The sequence below is a fragment of the Muscardinus avellanarius genome (genome assembly GCF_963383645.1).
Source record: "Muscardinus avellanarius genome assembly, chromosome: 18".
Classification (NCBI taxonomy): domain Eukaryota; kingdom Metazoa; phylum Chordata; class Mammalia; order Rodentia; family Gliridae; genus Muscardinus; species Muscardinus avellanarius.
Genome location: NC_137804.1, coordinates 14830496 through 14846323, shown reverse-complemented (window position 1 = coordinate 14846323; position 15828 = coordinate 14830496). Strand labels below are relative to the sequence as shown.

The 15828-nt window shown below is 43.8% G+C and overlaps 2 protein-coding genes across 5 annotated transcripts in view; one reads left to right on the top strand and one right to left on the bottom strand.

The window, feature by feature from the left end:
* The window catches only part of NGLY1 (N-glycanase 1), a gene marked incomplete at both ends in the record, with an annotated part of 58123 nt that extends 49459 nt beyond the window's left edge, over positions 1 to 8664 (bottom strand). For all 4 annotated transcript variants that reach the window (XM_080715258.1, XM_080715259.1, XM_080715260.1 and 1 more), the window contains 2 exons: positions 1302 to 1416; positions 8534 to 8664. In XM_080715258.1, coding sequence (XP_080571384.1) covers positions 1302 to 1416; positions 8534 to 8664 — 246 coding nt within the window. The remainder of the gene's footprint in view (positions 1 to 1301; positions 1417 to 8533) is intronic.
* Positions 8665 to 12902: 4238 nt separating this feature from the next.
* On the top strand, positions 12903 to 15357 carry OXSM (3-oxoacyl-ACP synthase, mitochondrial; the record flags this gene model as incomplete). Its single annotated transcript, XM_080715228.1, has 2 exons — positions 12903 to 13879; positions 14955 to 15357. 2 exons carry the CDS (start codon positions 12903 to 12905, stop codon positions 15355 to 15357), a joined length of 1380 nt encoding a protein of 459 aa, XP_080571354.1.
* Between the last annotated feature and the right edge of the window lie 471 nt (positions 15358 to 15828).

The window sequence follows — 15828 nt, the reverse complement described above, 5'->3', positions numbered from 1 at the left end:
GCCAGACTGGCACTGACGATTCAATCACCATAATCTGGTTTAATTTCTTTTAATACTCCAAACCTACAAATAGCCAAAGACATAAACACAAAGAAAACTTGCAGGCCAGGTGCAGCAGTGCATGCCTGTGATCTCAGTGTATGGGAGGCTGAGACAAGAGGATTGATGGTTCAAGGCCAGTTTCAGCAACTTCATGAGAACCTGGTTCAAAATAAAAAAGGTTGGGTGTGTAGCTTAGAGACAGAATGCCAATGGGTTCAATTCCAGTAAAAGCAAAAAAGAAAACTTGAAATCTTGGTAACTACTTTAATTGTATTGTAAAAACATACTATGCCACAAGATTCCAGAAGATGGAAACACCAAAAACTTCTTTTGAAATAAAACAAAACACATTGTGACTCCTCCTGTCACAGAAGCAAACCTTTTTTGTGGTTAACTGTACCCAGCTTTTCTGTGATTACTTCCAACTCTTCACTTCTTACTAGACACAGATGGTAGGACCCTTTTAATATTCACACATACTCACAAGTCAGGTTTTTGCTTCAGATCTGGAGGGAACCACATGGGGTCTTTCACTTACATTTTTATCCTAAGGACTGAGACTTGTAAGAATTTCCCTATAGAGTTGTTTTATTTGTATGTATGTATGTATGTATGTATGTATGTATGTATGTATGTATTTTTTGCGGTAGTGGGGGTGGAACTCCCAGAGGCTTTTCTACCTCTGGACTATACTCCCAGATCTATTTTATACTTTATCTGGAAACATGGTCTAAGTTGCTGAGAGCCTCACTAAGTAGCTGAGGCTAGCTTCGAGCCTGTGAGATCCTCCTGTCTCAGCTTCCCAAGCACTGGGATTACAAGCATGCGCCACCACGCCCAGCTTAGAGTTGTTTTAACTTTAAAATAAATTTACTGTGACTTTTGTGTGTGTGTGTGTGTGTGTGTGTGTGTGTGTGTGTGTGTGTGTGTGTGGTACTGGGGATGTAATCCAGGGGCTTTCTCCAGGCTACACTCTGAGACCAACTTTTACATTTGGAAACAGGGTCTAAGTTGCTGAGAGCCTCACTAAGTAGCTGAGGCTGGCTTCCAACCTGTGTGATCCTCCTGTCTCAGTCTCTCAAGTACTGGGATTACAAGTGTATGCCATCATGCCTGTCTTACTTTGAATTTTGAATGTCTAATATGTGAATAAATAATTCTCTAAAATGATCAATAAAGAATACTATTCAAACATTTACCAATATTAAAATGATTGCTTTGTACACAAAGACCAGAGAGGATATCCTTAACACACTTACCTCTTCAAAGCCCATTTCAAATAAACATTCAACCGCTCCTCTGACAGGCAAGAGTCTAGTAGAAAAAGTTGCATTTCCAATCCGGATAGATCTGTATTTTTCATCATTAGGGTTTCTGATAAAAGAAAAATTATATTTTATACAACAAATTTGTTTTTTTGTAGCTCTGCAGATACAACAGAGGGGCATTCAACCCCCGAGCTATACCCCCTGCCCTATTTTTTATTCTTTATTTTGAAACAGGGTCTCACTAAGTTGCAGAGGGCCTAAGTGGCTGAGGCTATCCACGAACTGCGATCCTCTGGTCTCAATCTCCCAAATGCTGGGATTACAAGTGAGCACCATCACGCCCAGCAACAATTTATATTTCTCAGTGTTTCTGCATTCTCTTTCACATTTTATGCTGACTATTCTCCTACAGAATAGAAAGCAGTCTAAAGAAGTAGTACTATTTTATGACTCTTACCTAAGTATACACTTAGTGCAACCTCGTGGCTGACAGTACTAATGCTGTCATAAAAAAAAAAACAACAAAAAAAAAACCTATGTGGCATTTAAATCTGAACTGCTACTGAGTCTTTTTAAGTCTCTTTTCTCCTCCTCCTGTTGTGGTGGTGGTGTCCAGGGCATTCTGCGCTGAGCTACACCCTCAAGCCCTTTTATTTAATTTTTTATTTTGAAACAAGATCTTGCCAAGTTACCACTATTGGCCTTGAACCTGCAATACTCTGTCTTAGCCTCCCAAGTACTGAGATTTAGGTTTCTAAGAAAAAAAAAAAAAATTTTTTTTTCAAATCCACATAAGCTCCAGACATGGGCCAACATGTAGCCTGTTTTGTTCTGAAGGATGCTATTGTCCAGAATGGTGCCTGGCACACAGATGGTGGTTAATAAATATTTCTTAAATGAATAAAATGAAAAAGCTACATAAAAACAGGGACCATAGTTTTTCAAAGACGTCATTTCCAAGAACTATGGGCCTAGTTATAACTTTATAGTGGCGTTTCTTTCTTCCCTAGACCAATGACGTTTTACTGTAAATTCTTTTTCAAAATATATTGACACAAGAACTTTGGTAGTAAAACTATAATTTTTTTCCATAAAAATTTATGGTAAATAAAGATTTTGAATAGTACTCACGGGATTTGTAACCAGCATACGAAAAGCTTTGATGTAAGATTTTTAATAACCTTGAAAAAGCAGTAAGGCTGTTTAAAAAATCAGAAAGAAAAGCCAGGGTGGTGTGCACGCCTAGTACTTAGGAGGCTGAGACAGGAGAATCACAGTTCTAGACCAGCCTAGACAACTTAGCAAGGCCCTGAGCAACCTAGTGAGACTATTTCAACCAAAAAATAAAAAGATGTGGGGCTATCATTTGGAGGTAGCTGATCCCCTGGGATCAATGACTAGAACCAAAAACCAAACCAAAACAAAAGCAAGATAAAAGACCTTCACAGTTTAACATGATGATGTTTCATATCTCATACTGATAGACTTAAAATGGTACTATCTTCCATGAGCACTAATGCTGTAACTACTGCGGTGATGTCATGGGTCCACAGAAGAAGTACAAAGCCATCTGCTCAGGGTACAAAAGGAGAAGGGCAAATGCTGTTCTCTAGATATTCTGACAAAAAAAAAAAAATGTTCCAGAAACAAGTACTTTGAGTGTGCAAGTTTTAATGAATTTGCATTTGTTTTCCAAACTACTTCCTACTGTCAAATTGTTACAAATACTAAGTCAATGTTTTCTAAACCTTTTCCTCTAGTTTAAATAGTGCCATTCAAACGGCACAGATTAAGGCTGGGTGTAATGGTGCAGGTCTATAATCCTAGCACTCGGGAGGCTGAAACAGGAGGGTCATGTATTCAAGGATAGCCTCAGCTACTCAGTGAGATCCTGTTTCCAAATAAAAAGTAAAACAGGCTGGAGTGTAGCTTAGAGGTAGAATGCTACTGGATTCAATCCCCAATACAAAACAAATAAAAAATGAACAAACTAGGTGTCTTCCTACTCCCATAGTTATCTATTAAGTTATTTATTTTTTTGGTGGTACTGGGGATGGAACCCAGGGGCCTTCTACCTCCAGGCTACACTCCCAGACCTATTTTATATTTTATTTGGAAACAGGGTCTCTTAAACCAGCTGAGGCTGGCTTCAAACCTGAGTGATCCTCCTGTCTCAGCCTCCTAAGCGTGGTGATTACAAGCATGCACCACCTCGCCCGGTTTTATTAAGTTATTTAAATTATGAAAAAATAATTTGCTTTTAAAATTGAGTGGTAAGGTCATATTTTTCACTTTAAAAGAAAAACTTACCATATTTCTAAGATTATAAGACATGTTTACAGTAGACAATAAAAGCATCTCAGAAAATAACAAAAACTTAAATTCTCAATTCTATTTCAGAACTTCAAGAATGCTGAGAATTAAATATATTTGACCATTTACTAGCCTCCTTCCTCTTCTAAAATGTTTAATGCCTGGAAGATTTTGTAAATAAAAACTTAGTACATGAGTGCATCTATAGTCTAATTTTATTATTAATCATAAAAACTAGTTTGTAGGCCATTTTAAAACTATCTTTAAGCCAGGTATGGTAGCACACGCTTGTAATCCCAGTACTTGGAAGGCTGAGACGGATGGATCTGGGTTTGTGACCAGCCTCAGTCACTTAGTGAGGCCCTTTGAAACTTAGCGAGACCCTGTTTCAAAAATAAAAATTTGGCCGGGCGTGGTGGTGCACGCTTGTAATCTCTGTGCTTGGGAGGTGAAGACAGGAGGATCGTGCAGGTTTGAAGCCAGCCTCACTGGCTTAAGAGACCCTGTTTCTAAATAAAAATATAAAATAGGTCTGGGAGTGTAGCCCAGAGGTAGAAGGGCTTCCAGGAACCCCAGTGCCACCAAAATAAATAAATAAATAAATAAATAAATAAATAAATAAATAATTTTTAAAAATTGGGCTGGGGTGTAGCACAGAGGTCGAATAACTCTAGGTTTAATCCCCAGCACCACACACACCAAAACTAAATAAATAAAAAATAAAAATCCACAGTCTTACTAGATGTCTTATTCTGAGATACATCTATATTTTTCAAAAATGTCTTTGAAACCAGGCATGGTGATGCATGCTTGTAATCCTAGCATTCAGGAGGCTGAGACGGGAGAATCCTGGTTCACGGAGAGCCTTAGCTACTTAGGTCCTCCGCAACTTAGTGAGACCCTGTTTAAAAACAAAGAATAAAAAATAGGGCAGGGGATATACCTTAGAGGAAGAATGCCCCTGGATTCCATCCCCAGACCCGCAAACAAACAAACAAACAAACACACACCAACTTTGGTTCTAACCAGCATTCTCTGTACAACCAAAACGTATACATCTCCTCTGGTTTAACACAAAACACTGAATAATTACAATAGTTATAATAGCAGCAGCAGTTACATATGTGCCGGGTCCTTTATTTCTATGTTTTTCAGCAATAATATAAAATAGGTTTTTCCAATGAAGAAATCGAAACCCAGAAGATGTATGTATACAAGTTACCCCAGGAAATACCTGAGTACGATTTGGACTAACAGGTCTGGTTGTAAAGTTTGCATACTTTCCACCATTCGACCTCACCGAGCCTCACTTCATCATTTGCTTTCAGTTTCTCCAGGTGTCAGCAGTGATCTGGCTTAGAAATCTGAAGTCAGTTTTTCCTGTCTTCCATTACTAGTTTCACTGCTGCATCGTCATTAAGAACTGTCAATCCCTGCCTAGAGTACGTCATTCTCAATTTCATCTGCATTTAATTATAATTATACGATAAATTACACGATAACTTGACAATTGGAATCAATGCCTCGGTCTTCCTGTATTATTCTACATGGAACTTTCATTACCCTGCTCTTTGACCCTACAAACCACCATTGCTTTCTTTTACCTATCACATCAGAGAGAAGTTCTCTGCTACATCAACGAATCCAACCCCACTGAGCCTCTACTCTGATTAAATGCTTCAATAGTCTTGAAATTTAGATTTGTATGCTATAGTTGCTTCCCATACCTGTTTCTTTCTTCCAAATATATTAATGTTCTTGAAGAAAGAAACTTTCTATTGACTCTTTTCAATCAAACCCAGTGCAGTATATATAATTATTGTGTGCAGTTTGCAAAGCAAATTGGTGGAAAGTCAAGTGTGTGTATGTGCGTATAGTTTATTTTTAATTTTTATTTTTTTTGGTGGTGATGCAGATTGAACCCAGGGGAATTCTGCCTACACGCTACACCCCCCAGCCCTAATTTTTAAATTATTATTTATTTTATTTTAAAACAGGGTCTCGCTAAGTTTCGGAAGGCTTAAGTGGCTGAGAACCTGCAATCCTCCTGTCTTAGCCTTGGGATTACAAGCATGTGCCTCCACTTCGGCTTAAATATATATTTTAAAGAAAAATGAAACACATTAGTTAAGGAACCCAAGTGGAATGTCAGTGAAATTATTATAGCTTTTTGACAAAGTAGGTATTGAGGAAAAGTAATCTATACCTTAAAGTGAGTGGCATTGTTTGCATGCTAATTAGCCCACATTTTATTCTGTAATTTAATTCCACTTATGACTGTTAGTTGGGAGATAAGATAATCTAAGATGCCGGGGCGTGATGGCTCACACTTGAAAATAGGTGGTGGCTCATGCTTGAAAATAGGTCTGGGAGTGTAGCCCAGAGGTAGAAGGCCCCCTGGGTTCCATCCCCAGTATCACCAAAAAGTTTTCTAAGACAAAAACTTTAAATTTAACCAAAGGTACTATTTGTCACTTGAGATTCAGTTTGTACAGCAACAAGTATCAATATTTCAAAAAAAACCTGCTAATAAAATTCTCATTTTAGTGTTTTATAAAATACTATTTCATACTCTGAAGTAGAAGCAAGAGCAAGACAACCTCGACTCTTTTTTTTTTTTTTTGGTGGTACTGGGGTTCCTGAAAACCCTTCTACTTCCGGGCTACACTCCCAGACCTACATTTTTAAATATATTTTTATTTGGAAACAGGGTCTCCTAAGCTGGCTTCGAAACTGCGTGATCCTCTTGTTTCCGCCTCCCAAGCGCGGGGATTACAAGCGTGCGCCACCACGCCCGGCCAACCTTGACTCTAATACTACTAGATTTTTGCAAAATAGCAAATACATTAGACGAGCACATTGGTAATGATGTGTGGCTGAGGACCAAGAAGGGATCTAGAGGTTTTCTGTAAGAGCTTAGGAAGCCAATGGATATGGACATGGTAGTACCCCCTTCCCAAATTTGAAAAAGTTTGAATTCTAAGAATCTGAGGACAGAAATGCTATTACTTAATAATCTAAAAAGCGCAGTTTTTCATTCCATCTGCACTCATATGAGCTTCAAATCTCTAACTGCCTTTTTTGGTGCTGGGGATCGAACCCAGGAGCATTCTACCTCCAAGCTACAACCCAGATGGATTTTATTTGTTAACAGGATCTTGCCAACTTGCTGAGAGCCTAAATTGCTGAGGCTGGCTTCGAATCTGTGATCCTGTTTCAGCCTCCCAAGTACTGGGATTACAGGCACCACCAGCCCAGTATAAAATATCTTTTCAGATCAGAAATACAAGCCAGAGTTAAGATTGTAACATGAACTGACAGCATGTCAAGTTTCTTTTAGTTTAGTAAACAATGGTTATGATGCCAAAAGTCATTATTTGCCTACAAAGAGGTCCTTCCTCAAAACACCATCTCAGCATTTCTGGTCTCGCTGCACAGAAAGCAGAAATGGCCACCTCCCTGTTATGAAGAGTGGGGACTGAAGAGTTTGGTGGCTTCCCAGACGGGAAATCCCAGTTGACCAGGTCTGGAGAACTCAACCTATGAGTCCATTCAGAATCCATTAGCATCCTTATACTCTGAAGAGTTGAAAGACTTTTCAGGGTAGAAAATGTAAGTTGAGCTGTCACAGAGGAAGGTGATCCCCACACAGGTCACAATCACACAGCTGTGAACAGGCCACCTGCTGCCTAACTCAAAGCATCTGGCACATAGTAAGGGCTCAAGTTATTCTCCCTCTGTTTTGCTTTTAAAATCAACATTAGCCAGGTGTGGTGGCACACACCTGTAATCTCAGTACTAGGGAGGCTGAGAGGGGAGGATCACAAGCATCTCGCCGGCCTCAGCAACTCAGCGAGGTCCTCAACAATTTAGTACGACCCTGTTTCAAAATAAAAATTAAATAGGGTTGAGGGTGTAGCTCAGAGAGAGAACGTGCCTGGGTTCAATCCCCAGTACTACAAAAACAAAACAAAAACAAGATTTGTGAAATCATGTTACCTAAATGCACAATTACTGCTATGGGAGTTAAAAACTGTACTTGCAACTAGTGTCTCTAAAAATTGGGTCACATGAAATCTAACGCCTTGCAGCCGAGTTTCCTTTCGGACTTCTGCCAATCTACCCATCACTTAGAAGAGCCAGCGCACCAGGGGCCAAAGAGAAAATAGAAGGTAGAGAACCACGGGGCTGGGGAGGGAACTCCCTCAAAGCACGTGGAGCTCCTTTCACCTCGAATGCACTTCCCCTTCCTTCCCCACGTCCCTCCTTAAGGCCTACCATCTGATCTCAAGAGTTGAAGTGTCTAATAAACCAAATGGAACAATCATGCTTGCCACCCAGTTCCCCCAATCAGTCGGGGACCCTTCAAGTGCTAGGAGAGTACTTTCACACACAAGAGAATCAAATACCTCTTGTCCACCGTGATCACCCGAATATTTCTTTAAAGGGTCAGGATGGAAAGTGGAATCCAGTGACCGATAGAAACACGTCACTTCAAATTTCTCTGGTTAATGTGTCAACCAAGACTAACAACAACAAAGACGGGCAGGGGGAAAAAAAGGCCATACAATATGAAAAGCCCATCACTACAGCTGTATTATGCCTAAATATTAGGAGGCTCACGATAATGGGAAGAAAGCACGTCCGTTTCAGAGACTAACTTGAGACGAGCAGGTTGGAAACCGAAGCCACCCGGCTCGGCCAAATCCACGCCGAGGCTCAAAGCTGTGGGCGTTCGCGTCCTGACACTGGGGGCACCTGTGACAGTTCGCGGCCGGGGACGGGGCCCTGCGCCTCCCCACCGCCCCCGCGCGGCCCTGCCCCGGGCCCCGACACCCCGCGGGCGGCGGGAGCGGAGGCCGCAGGGCCCCGTCCAGGCCCCCAGCCCCGGGCCGAGCCGCCGCCCGCACCTGAGGATGTTGTCGGCGTAGGTGAGAAGCAGCTTGGAGGCCTCCAGGAAGGTCTCCGGGGTGTTCTGGCAGAGCTCGGCCACGGCCGGGGACGCCGCCCCCGGGGAGCTGCCCAGCGCCGCCGCCGCCATGCCCTCGCGCCGCCGGCGTCGCCGCCCCTCGCGCCGCCGCCAGCAATGAGCACGCGCGGGAGCGCGCCCGCCTTTTCACGCTCGCCGAGGGCGTGGCCAAGGCGCGGGGCGTGGCCAGGGCGGGATAGGGGCGTGGCCGAGACGCGCGGGCGGAAGTGAGGCGTGGCCGAGGCGCTCCGGGCGGGGCCTGAAATGACGGGGCGGGGCCAAGGCGCGGCGGAGCCTGGACTGGTGGGAGTGGGTCTTAGCCAGGGCGCCGCAGCATCTTTATTTTACTATCTCTTCTCTACATCATGTCTGGAGCAGGAGAGGTGCCTAATACACACTGGAATGATGGAATGAAATGATTTCACTTAGATGTACAAAGAGAACTGTAGTACATTCTAGGAACCAAAGGACCCGCCCACCAGCCAGGTGCTTGCCTGTCATCTCAGTACTTGGGAGGCTGAGACAGGAGGATCCAGGTTCGGGGCTGGCTGGGAGAGGAGCGAGGCCTAAATAAAAGAAGAGCGTCCTTTTCAAACAAAATCTTAGAATGTCTGTATATCAAAGACTGCAGTTTGAAACGCCCTGAAATTAAAATATGGGGACCAGAAGTCTGTGTTTTTCATGCACAGTAAAATTTAAGAACTGCTAAGTCAGAAGGAAATTTTCATAGAGGTGGGAGAATGCAAACACACACAAAAGGTAGTGGAAAATGTCAGTCTTCTTGGTGGAAAGTTTATTTAATAATAAAAGGACATATATTTGGAAAAACAGTTTTTGACGAGAGTACAGAGAATTTAAGGTAAACCTAATAAGTCATAACACAAGTCTGGTAATTGAAGGCAGTTTGAAGATAGGATGTCATTGTAACAATATGGTGGCAAATTACCTACAGCTGTTAGACAATCATAAAATTTCTCACTCCTTTCAGATGACAGTAAAAGTGATCGGAGATAGAAACATAGTTCAGTTTTTTTTTTTTGTGTGTGTGTGTGTGTGGTACTGGGGATGAAACCCAGGAGCATTCTACCTCTGAGCTATACCCCAGCCCTATTTTTTAAAAATTATTATTATTATTTTTTTTTTTGTGTGTGTGTGTGGTACTGGGGTTCTTGGAAACCCTTCTACCTCCGGGCTACACTCCCAGACACCTATTTTTTATATTTTTATTTGGAAACAGTGTCTCTTAAGCCAGCGCAGCTGGCTTTGGACCTGCGCGATCCTCCTGTCTCCGCCTCCCAAGCATGGGGATTACAAGCGTGCTTTATTACTCTTTATTTTGAAACAGGGTCTCACTGAGTTGCAAAGGGCCCCACTAAATAGTAGTTGAGGCTGTATGCCAATCGTGATCCTCCTGTCTCAACCTCCCAAATGCTGGGATTACAAGCGTGTGCTGCCACACCCGGCTCCGTAGTTCACTTTTCTACAAGGTTTTTAATTGGTTTGTCACATCTCATACGTGATTTTGTGAAACTACAAAGAAAAACATAATAGTGCATACAAAGTTTCATATGGCCTGGCGTGGTGGCGCTCACTTGTAATTCCCCGGGCTTGGGAGGCGGAGACAGGAGGCGGAGACAGGAGGATCACGCAGATTGGAAGCCAGCCGCAGATTGGAAGCCAGCCGCGCTGGCTTAAGAGACCCTGTTTCCAAATAAAATATAAAATAAGTCTTGGAGTGTAGCCCGGAGGTAGAAGGGTTCCATCCCCAGTGCCACCAAAAAAAAAAAAAAAAAAAAAAAATTTCATATATGAACTAGCTTTAAATAAAACACTGGATGTATTTTTTCCATTATTATTTAAAAGTACCATCATATCCAACTCCTAATTTAAATATTTAAAAAATGTATATGCTGTAAACCGTTTTACAACTTACATCTTCTAATACATAGTCTCAATATCTTTGCACATTAATATTTATTCGCAACTGAACGTGGTGGCATATTCTTGTAATCCCAGCTTTTGGGAGGCTGAGACAGGAGGATGGCGGTTTGCAGACAGCCTCAGCTATTTAGTGAAGCCCTCTGCAGTTTAATGACACCCTGTTTCAAAATAAAGAATAAAAAATAGGGCTGGGGTGTAGCTCGAAGGTAGATTGCCCTTGGGTTCCATCCCCAGTACCGCAAGAAATAAAAATAAATAAAATAAAATAGGGCTGGGGGGTATAGTTGAGAGATAGAATATCTGAGTTCAATCCCCAGTACCACACACACAAATCACCTATATAATTATTTTATTTATTGTGGTGCTGGAGATTGAACCCAGGGACGTTCTACCTCTGAGCTACACCCCAGATCGATTTTTAATTTTTTTTTTTTTAATTTGGAAACAGGATCTAGCTAAATTGCTGAGAGCCTGGCTAAGTGGCAGAGGTTGGCTTGGAACCTGGGATCCTCTGGTCTCAGTCTACCAATTTGGGCTTATTTTAAATGACCGCATGGCATTTAGATACACCGCAAATTACACAACCAATGGCAAAAAAAAAAAAAAATCCAATATCTTGATGGTGGGATTTGTTAGTTCAACTGCTATCACCATTCTAAATAACTCTGAGGCTAAGGTAATTTCTTTTCCAAGGATTTCTGTAGAAAATGATGGTTTCCCTATCTTTTACAACATGCACTACATGGGCATTATCATTACCCCTCCCCCTCCAAAAAAATGAAAAAGTTCTTTGGTGATGGGCGGAGATGCTGTCTCCTGGCGGCTTGCTGGGTCGTCTGGGTGTCACCGAATCCCGACAGTTGTGTCTCTCCTGGGGACCGGACTCCAGCCGCCTCCGGCCGCCTGACCTCTGGACCCAAACTCCGCAAGGTCAATCGACTGCAGCGCGCTCCGAGGTGATGCCTGCGAGCGGGCGCGCGAGCGCGGACGTGCGCCCTTACGTGCGCGTGCGCGCGTGCGCGTGTGCGCATGCGCACGCCGGGATCCACGCCGCGGACGAGCTGCGCGATCGGCGCAAGCCCAGTTGACAGGTAGCTGCTTGTTACTTTTCTGCTCGCGTCCCTCCACCCCCAATTCGGGTTGGGGTTGGATTCGGAGCGGGAAATCAGAGGACCCCGGACTTGGGTTGTTGCTGTATTTTTGTCGTGCCCGGCTCTTTTCGTGTGCGGCATTGTTTAAAAGCTGGGCGGCCACGCCCCATAACTCCCCGCCCTTGGCCTCCGGGTCCCAGGGGTGGTCGACTGGTCCGGACCTCTCCTTCCACGTATGTCTCGGTTGCAGAGGTTCCGAGGGGTGCAAAGGCTTCCGCTTGCTCCAGTCGCAAGCTTAGACACAGCGGATTCCCAGCCCACGTCTACAGAAGCACAATCTAGGGCTCTGGGCCCTGGGCGGCCTTTTGAAAGGCTGGTTATCCCGACATATAGAAGATTGATAAAGCCCGCTTGCCCCCACTTCAAAAACTAGGCCCTGAAATGTGTTTTTTGTGCCCAGACTCCAGTAATAACTCTTTAGAATAAATCCTCAGTAATCCTGAACATTATTCCTGCAGTTCATATCAGGTCAAGGCGTGCCTTGATTTTTTTTTTATTGCATAATTCTGCTTAAGTGGATCAAATGAATCATCAGGTCGTCTTTGAATGACTGAGGTAATTACAGGGAATTACTCTAAAAAGGGAATTAAGTCCCTTTTTAGCAGGTGGTTTGATGATGCAATATATAAATACAATGATGTTCCACACCTGTAACCTCAGGACTTGGGAGGCTAAAACAGGAGGATTGCAGGCTCGAGGACAGCCTCAGCAATGTAGCAAGACCTTGTTTAAAAAAAAACTCAAAGCCGGGCATGGTGGGGCACACTTGTAATCCCTGAGGCTGAGACAGGAGGATCGCACAGGTTCCAAGCTACCCTCAGCTACTTAGTGAGGCTTTTGGCAATTTAGTGAGACCCTGTTTCCAAATAAAATATAAAATAGGTCTGGGAGTGTAGCCTGGAGGTAGAAAGCCTCTGGATTCCACCCCCAGTAACACACACACACACACACACACACACACACACACACACACAATCTCAAAAAAATCAAAGGGGTTAGGGGTATAGCTCGGAGGTAGAGTGTCCTTACATTCAATCTCCAGTACCCCCCCCCCACACACATTAGGTTATTTTCTCTTGCTTATTATCTCACATCAAGTAGCCCAAAGGACATCTCAGGTATTGTTCGTTTGCTCCCTGAATTATTTATACAGCGAATACTTCTGGCTGTGTTGTGGTCTGTTACAGGAATGTGCTTCTGATTATCTGAAATCCAACCATGTTGTCAAACTGCTTACGCAATTTTCTAAAAGTTACAAGCACTCATCCATATGCAAGATCATGCCAGCGGTTAATACACGAAAGGAGGTTTTCTGGAACTGTACGGACATCCACATCACGTAGGCGGGTTGTCATTACGGGCATTGGCTTAGTGACTCCTCTTGGCGTTGGAACTCAGCTGGTGTGGGATCGTCTTCTCCGAGGAGAAAGTGGAATTGTTCCGTTGATTGGGGAGGAGTATAAAAGTCTCCCGTGCAGGGTTGCCGCTCATGTGCCTCGAGGCTGTGATGAGGGTCAGTTCAATGAACAAAACTTTGTATCCAAATCAGATCTCAAGTCGATGTCATCTCCCACCATCATGGCTCTAGGGGCAGCAGAGTTAGCCCTGAAAGATTCTGGCTGGGATCCCCAGTCGGAGGCAGATCAAGTGGCTACTGGTGTTGCAATTGGCATGGGAATGGTTCCCCTGGAAGTTGTTTCTGAAACAGCTTCAATGTTTCAGGCCAAAGGTTACAATAAAATCAGCCCATTTTTTGTCCCTAAGATTCTGGTCAATATGGCAGCAGGCCAGGTCAGCATTCGGCATAAACTCAAGGGCCCCAATCATGCAGTATCCACCGCCTGTACCACAGGGGCACATGCCGTGGGGGACTCTTTTAGGTTTATAGTCCACGGCGATGCTGATGTGATGGTGGCTGGAGGTGCAGATTCTTGTATTAGTCCTTTGTCTCTTGCGGGGTTTTCCAGAGCCCGGGCTCTGAGCACAAACTCGGATCCTAAGTTGGCATGTCGGCCATTTCATCCAAAGAGAGATGGTTTTGTGATGGGAGAAGGCGCAGCTGTGCTGGTGCTGGAAGAATATGAACACGCTGTTCAAAGAAGGGCCCGGATCTACGCGGAAGTGCTGGGCTATGGACTGTCAGGTGATGCTGGTCACATAACCGCTCCCGATCCCGAAGGAGAAGGTGCCTTAAGGTAAAGACTGATTGTTTTGTTCAAAATATTTTTTTTGTTTAAGACTGTATTGGAGTCCCAAATGAACAAAAATTAGAATATCTGGTGTATTTTTTTTCCATTCTGTACTAAAAAAGTGTTTTGTTTTTGTGATGCTGGAGATTGAACTCGGGGGGGGGGGCATTCTCCCTCTGAGCTGCACCCCCAGGCCTGTTTTATTTTTTGTTTGGAAATGGCTCTCAGCGGGTTGCTCAGGGTCTTGGTGAATTGCTGAGGCTGGCTTCACACCTGCGATCTGCCTGTTTCAGCCTCTCGGGTACTGGGATTACAGACGTGCGCGCCTATGCCTGGCTAACAAAGTGTTTTTTCGTTCTTCTGCCTGAAATGTTTGAAAATATTTGAATATCCTTCCACACATTGAATTCTAGTTAAGCCCAATAAGGTTATGAGGACGGCTGTGCGTCTTTGCCAACTTTGCACACCTCACTTTGTGCGTAATAACCTTCGGCATGCTCCCTCCACAGTCCTCGCTTTTGTCCTTCATCAGACTCAGAGAGTCAGTCCAGCCCTTCCAGATGTGTCCACTTCAATTGGGATCTGTTCTTCCCAAATCAGGACGTCTCAGCCTTTAATCTCCCAGGGGTCATACTAAAGTGCTGATTCTGATGCTGGGCCTAGGGTAGCACTTCTACCTCCAAGCTACACCCCCAGCTCTATTTCTTTATTCTTTATTTTGAAATAGAGTCTCACTGAGTTGCAAAGGGCCTCCCTAAGTAGCTGAGGCTGTCTGCGAACCGTGATCTTCCTGTCTCAGCCTCCCGAATGCTGGGATTACAAGCGTGCCCACCACGCCCGGCTCTTGAGACTCTACCTTTAAACAAGCTCTTAGGTGATAGGATGGTTGGGAGGCCAAGACAGAGGTGAGCACTAGCAACTTAACGAGACCCTGATTCAAAATAAAAACGATTGGGATGTAGTTCAGAGATAGAGCATCCCTGGGCTCAATCCCTAATGTCAAAAACAAAACAACACCAACACAAAAAGGAATCTCCTGCTCAACCTCAACTTAGTTCTGATAAATTTCTTTTCTTGCTAGATGTATGACTGCTGCTGTAAAAGATGCAGGTGTGCGACCTGAAGAGATATCCTATGTCAATGCACACGCCACTTCCACACCCCTTGGAGACGCTGCTGAAAACAAAGCTGTGAAACAGCTCTTTAAAGAGCACGCGTACGCCCTGGCCGTTTCCTCCACGAAGGGAGCCACAGGACACCTGCTGGGGGCTGCAGGGGCGGCCGAGGCAGCTTTTACTGCTCTGGCCTGCTATTACCGAAAACTACCACCTACTCTCAACCTGGACTGTACAGAACCGGAATTCGATCTCAATTATGTCCCACTAAAGGCCCAGGAATGGAAAACTGATAAAAGATGTATCGGACTCACTAATTCCTTTGGTTTTGGTGGCACTAATGCAACACTTTGTATTGCTGGTATGTAGGGCTAGTCATTTGTAATTAAACACTGTCTTTTTAAATGTTACAAGTGTTGGAATTTATATATGTATGCATATGTTTATGTGTTAATACCCAGATACCCTTTACCTCTGTTAGGGCTTCTTATCCTTAACATTACTGATATTGCTTTAGTATAATTCTCTGTTGTGGAAAGGGGGCCTGTCCTGTACATTGTAGGATGCTTAATGGCATTCTGGTTTCTCCCTATTAGATTCCAGTAGTAACCCCTTCACTAATTGTGATAACCAGAAATGTCTCTAAGTCAGGCATGGTGGATTACACGGCTGTAATCACAATACTTGGGAGTCCGAGACAGGACTGCGGGTTTGAAGCCAGCCTTGACAAATTAGCAAGGCTCTCAGCAACTTTGTGAGGCCCTGTTTCCAAATAAAGTTGGGCTAGGATGTAGGATGTAGCTAGAGGTAAAGTGCCCCTGGGTTCCATCCCTAGAAAAC